Genomic DNA, 5,654 nt, shown 5'->3' with positions numbered 1-5,654 from the left:
TAGTAGCTGCCGTGAGAGCTCTCCAGCCGAAACGGAACCTCTTTGTCTATCGAGCAGCGCACCTCACCGTTCACCCCCGAGTCCCGGTCGTGCACGTACAAAAGGGCCACGACAGTTCCCGAGGGGGCGTCTTCCAATATCTCGCCTAATGCAGACCGCACAGAAATCTCGGGTGCGTTGTCGTTGACGTCTGTCACGGTGATCACAACTTTTGCTGAATCAAAAAGAGCCCCACCATCATATGCCTGTAGATCCAGCTCATATGCATAGCCCTTCTCGAAGTCCAGGCTTTGTCCCAGAGTGATTGCTCCCGTCTCAGAGTCCAGATGGAATATCTGCGATGAACTCTTTTTTTTTTTTAAAGAGTATTTCACATGCCCATTCAGCCCCTCATCCTCGTCGGTGGCCGTGACGGTGACAAGGGTGGAGCCCACGGGCACGTCCTCGGGCACTCGCACCGTGTACTCCGCCTGGCTGAACACGGGCGCGTTGTCGTTCGCGTCCACCACGGTCACGCGGATCCGAGCCGTGCCCGTCCGTGCCGGATCGCCGCCGTCCATCGCCCTCAGCACCAGCTCGTGAAACGCCGCCTCCTCCCGGTCCAGCGCCTTGGCCAGCACCAGCTCGGGACGCTGATCGCCGCCGGGGCCCGCCTGCACGGCCAGCGAGAAGTGCTCGTCGCCGCTCAGCTCGTAGCTCTGCAGGGAATTCCGGCCCGAGTCAGGATCATGGGCGTCTGGCAGGGGAAACCGCGATCCTGGGGCTGTCGTCTCGCTCAGTCTCAGATCCGTATCTGCCTCTTGAAAGCTCGGTGCGTTGTCGTTTATATCCACAATTTCCACTTCTATTCCATAGAACTTCATATCCCCCTCTACTATGAGTTCACAGCGCAGCACGCATTGCTGAACACTCTCGCACAGCTGCTCTCTGTCGATCCTCTCCGATGTCACTAAATGTCCCGTCTTCCCATGCAGAGCAAAATACTGCGTACTACTTTCGGAGACAACGCGGATGGCATTATCGCTGATCTCCGTCAGGTGCAGCCCCAGGTCCTTGGCCACGTCGCCCACGAACGAGCCCTTGGGCATCTCCTCGGGCACCGAGTAGCGCAGCTGCCCCCACGCCGCCTGCCACGCCGCCAGCAGGACGGCCCCGAGCAGAGCTCGCTGCCGCCGGCCCCAGCGCCTCCCCGCCGCGCACATCTCCGCAGCGGAACCGCCGGCACCGCAGCACCGCCGATCCAGTCCCGCTATCACTCAAGGCTGTCAGCTCCTGCACCGTGCGCTGCCGCTGGCCCCTCCGCCTGGCTCCAGAACGGACCAGCACCGCGGGGACGATCGCTGGCCGCAGGTTCGGGCAGGGAGCGAGCGAGCGATCGAGCGGGTCCGCAGCGGGCGGGGCTGCAGCGCTCCGAGCTTCCTCTCGCTCCTCTCGGTCAACAGCGGCGCCCGCAGCCTCCGCCCGGCACTGCAGGCACCGAGCGCTGCCCGGCGCTCCGGGCACACGGACAGCTCGGGAGGACCAGAGATTTGCCACGGAGACAATTTTCCCGTGCAGCGGTGACCTCCTGCACTGCCTTTTCTCCAGCCGATCTCTGCTTTGATCGTTCAGGGGATCATGATCGCGAGGAATACAGAGGCATTCCGTGCGGGTGGCGCTTCAACCGCAGGAGGTACTACTAAGTTAGTAATGGCAATATATGTAAATTAAAAACTCTAGATTACCATTAGTCTTACTGTGTTTGTTAAAAAACATCTTCAGCAACCGGGAGATTGAAAATATTAGATAAGCACCCACACACACCGATAACCTAATGAGGTCATTAATATAAGCAGGAAAAGAACAATTGCATGCTACTTGAAGTGAGGGAGCTAATTGTTATGTGATTATTATGGGTAGAAATAAAGATGCAGCTAGTACTCTCAAAGGGAAACTTGAAGGGACCAAGATTCAAATGTTTGAATCTCGGTATCCTCGGTTAATATTTTTTGTTTCCTTACTTTTAACCCATTTACACTTAATCAAGTAATTCTACAGCCACAAGAAAAATAATTCATCAGTAATCAACTTGTAAAGCATTGAAGTGTATTAAGAAAGTACCACAGGAATAATTTTTTAATCAGGTTGTTACAAGATTTTCAAGGAGAGTTGTAGAACAGTAGAAGAAAATTACACTTCCCCACTCGAAACTCGGATGACGTGTGAAAAATGTACAGATGAGTTCGATTCACGTGCCTGAACTGTCATTTGGCTAGTCTCCTTGATACTCTCAGATATTCCTATCTCAGATGTCAGTCCTTGTAAAGACATGCAATCCTTGTAAAATCCTGCTATTCTCCAAAAACTCGACATCTCCATAAATCTCAAACCCTTAGGGTAAAGACAAAAGGAAAAAGAAAAACATCCGAAACAAACATTTCTGGACCTTCTCCTCTGTATGAAAAAAATATCATGAGAGTAAAAGAGGGAACTACAAGGCAGGATGCAAAAAGGAAGCCAGCCCACTACTGCATTACCCCCCAAAAGGAGAGTAATTATTTTCTTTCACTCAGGTTGCAGAACACAACATTCCAAAAAGGTTTCCTTTGAGTCCAAAAGACAACCCCCCAACCAATTAATAAGCGTATATGTGTAAAGCTATAAACCAGTTTCAAATGCACCCTTTCTGAAAAAAATCAGGAAATAAAAAAGCTACATCACTTATCAGGTTTTTTTTTTTTTTTTGTTCTACTCCATCACACAGAACCAGCGCTAGAAACGCATTGAATTTATAGAGCACGAGTTTTGAAGAAAAAATGTCTTCAATTGAACTTGACTGGGTTACCAAGGAAGAACCGGGTGCTACTGCTAGGGTCCTGCTCTCAAAGGAAGAATAATACCCCTTTCCTTTATTGAGTTTCTTAAGTAAATTCCTTAACCCGTGGAAACAGGTGTGTGCCTCCCACAACAATATAACGCCGGAAAACAAGGGAACACCGCTCCAAGTTAAAAAGAGAGTTATAGTCCAAGCACCTCAGCTGAAACAGATGTCGATACCAAAGAAAAGATAAAAACTTCCCACGACTACATGGAGACACAAATGAAACCTTGTAATGGACACCATGCCGAGAAAAAAAGGGGAGAAAGGACGATGATAAGAAAGCCTCAATAACAGAACGAACGCGCGGCATTACAGACCTGCGGTGCGTCCGGGTCGGCGGGCAGCTCTCCCGTCAGGGCACTGCTGTTCGGGCCCCGGGTCGTTCACATTCAGCAGGGCCACCACGGTGCCCACTGGTGCGTCCTCGGGCACCGGGCTCGAGAGCGAAAGAATAGTGATTTCAGGTGGATTATCATTCACATCTAGCACCTCCACCTCCACCTTGCAGTGCGCCACCAAACCCCCTCCATCCTTCGCCACCACAGCCAGGCTGAACGCGCGCGTGTCCTCGAAGTCCAGCTCCTCTCGCAGCGTGATCGTCCCTCTCTGGGCGTCCACCACGAACTTCTGAAGCACCTTGGCCGGCATGTCCCCGAAGCCGTAGGTGATGTGGGCGTTGGTGCCGGCATCGGCGTCTGAGGCTGACATGTTCAGCACTATCGATCCCGGAGGCGTGTCCTCTCGCAGGCTGACGCGGTACCGATCCTGCGCGAACACGGGTGGGTTGTCATTGGCGTCGGTGACGTTGATCCAGAGCTGGGCGGTGCCAGTCCGGGGCGGCTCTCCGCCGTCCACAGCCGTCAGCAGCAGACGCAAGCTTGGCTCGCTCTCTCGGTCTAATGCGTGGCGCAGCACCAGCTCTGCGGATTTGCTGCCGTCCTGGCTCTCTTTCACATCCACCGTGAAATACCCGTTGGCCTCCAGCTCGTAGCCTTGTAGGGAATTACTGCCCACGTCCGGATCCTCTGCCATCCCCAAGTAAATCCGGGTGCCAGGAGAAGTAAGTTCGTTGATCTCCAGCAGAAATTTGTTCCGCAGAAAGCGCGGTGTGTTGTCATTCACATCCTCGATGGCCACCTCGATGCGGAAGACGTTCAGCGGGTTGTGCACCAGCGCCTCGAAGCTGACGGAGCAGGTCGCCGACTCGCCGCACATCTCCTCCCGGTCCAGCCTCTCATTCACGTACAGGTTCCCGTTCTCCTCATTCACCGTGAAGTATTGCTTCTCGTCGCTCAGCCGCAGCTTGCGCGCCGGCAGCTCGTCCGCGCTGAGCCCCAGGTCCCGCGCCAGCGGCCCCACGAGCGAGCCTCTGCCCAGCTCCTCGGGGATGGCGTAGCGGACCCGCTCGGCCGCCGCCCGGCCACACACGCACAGCAGCACCGCGGCCCGCAGCGCTCGCCCGCCTCCCGGGCCAAGCCTCTGTCGCCCGTACAGGTTCCCGTTCTCCTCATTCACCGTGAAGTATTGCTTCTCGTCGCTCAGCCGCAGCTTGCGCGCCGGCAGCTCGTCCGCGCTGAGCCCCAGGTCCCGCGCCAGCGGCCCCACGAGCGAGCCTCTGCCCAGCTCCTCGGGGATGGCGTAGCGGACCCGCTCGGCCGCCGCCCGGCCCCACACGCACAGCAGCACCGCGGCCAGCAGCGCTCGCCCGCCGCCCGGCCCAAGCCTCTGCCGCCGCCTCACCGCCATTCTCTGCCCGCAGCGCTCGCCGCGCTCCTGCCTCCTGCCGCTGCCCTGCCTCCCTTCCAGCCGCTCTCGCCGCCCACAACACACACCGCTCAAAGGCTGCGAGCTCGCCGCGCCGCCTCTCGCCGCCTCTCGCCGCTGCTGCTGGCGGCGGTGCCGCTGCCGCTGTGGCCGGCGCCGGGCGAGCGAGCAGCCTGCGGGGGCAGGACGCTGCGGCGGCGGCGGCGGCGGCTCCAGCGCCGCTCGGCGGCGGCCAACAGCGACACCCGGAGGCGCCGCCGCGCCACTGCAGCCGCCGGAGCGCCGCGCTCAGGGGGGCCCGGCTTTGGGCGGGGCTCAGCGGCGGCACCGGCCCCGGGGCTCTCCCGCCTGCCCGCACCGCCACCAGCGCCTGACTAACCACCAGCAGGAACCCTTATGATTACAGCGACAATATCCGTGTGATAACGATCTCATTATTTCTAGCTGCAATAGACATGGAAACAAGTATCACACTATATCAACGACTTTTGCACTCTCTGGTTTCAGATGGCATGAAAATCAGAAACAGATTGGTTCTTTCATGCACAGTCAAACAATTGAAAGTAAAATCTGAAAAGAAGATTGCTGAGATGCTTTACAATTTAATTGTTCCAGTGGTACCTGAGATATTGTTTGCCCATCACCTGTGCAAAACCCGTGTAAAACCAAAGGACATTTTTACAGTGATTAACACTTGTAAAGAAATGTAAAGCCCAGAAGCAGTGGATCTGCTCTCAGATAAATGGCAGTGTACATACATCCCTGGCAGAGAATAAGAAAGTGCAAAGCAGTGCAGACTCTGCCCTGTGTCCGTCCTTACACTGACTCTTCTTCCATACAGAAAAACCTTCTGTGGTTTTGGTGGAGACTCAAAAATTAGGCCTGCTACAAATATTGATTTAATATTTCCATTGTTTTGATTTTCCTAACCTTTGGGCAAAAGTCCCAGCATCTCCCAGATCTGTTTTGGGACTGCAAAATCAGCTGAACAGTTTTCAATCAATTCTGAAGACTCATGTGTAAACCCCAA

At 55.4% G+C, this 5,654-nt stretch overlaps 2 protein-coding genes across 2 annotated transcripts; both read right to left on the bottom strand.

Moving 5' to 3' along the window:
* Positions 1-10: 10 nt before the first annotated feature.
* LOC120497343 (protocadherin gamma-A10-like) lies at positions 11-1,491 on the bottom strand (the record flags this gene model as incomplete). The annotated part of the gene is made up of 1 exon (XM_039698693.1): positions 11-1,491. A coding segment is annotated over exon 1 (1,192 nt), but the record flags the coding sequence as incomplete, so codon positions are not given.
* Positions 1,492-3,169: 1,678 nt separating this feature from the next.
* On the bottom strand, positions 3,170-4,606 carry LOC120497342 (protocadherin gamma-B1-like). The gene has a single exon (XM_039698692.1). The coding sequence runs from the start codon at positions 4,604-4,606 to the stop codon at positions 3,170-3,172; it is 1,437 nt and encodes a 478-aa protein (XP_039554626.1).
* Positions 4,607-5,654: the final 1,048 nt, after the last annotated feature.

The sequence above is a fragment of the Passer montanus genome, unplaced genomic scaffold, assembly GCF_014805655.1.
Source record: "Passer montanus isolate IOZ18808 unplaced genomic scaffold, ASM1480565v1 scaffold1283, whole genome shotgun sequence".
Classification (NCBI taxonomy): domain Eukaryota; kingdom Metazoa; phylum Chordata; class Aves; order Passeriformes; family Passeridae; genus Passer; species Passer montanus.
Note: the sequence above shows the minus strand (reverse complement) of the source record. Positions and strands in the feature narration are given on the sequence as shown.

What these genes read in the sequence shown, in the direction of transcription:
- LOC120497342 (XM_039698692.1), bottom strand. Translation starts at nt 4,606, where the DNA reads ATGGCGGTGAGGCGGCGGCAGAGGCTTGGGCCGGGCGGCGGGCGAGCG.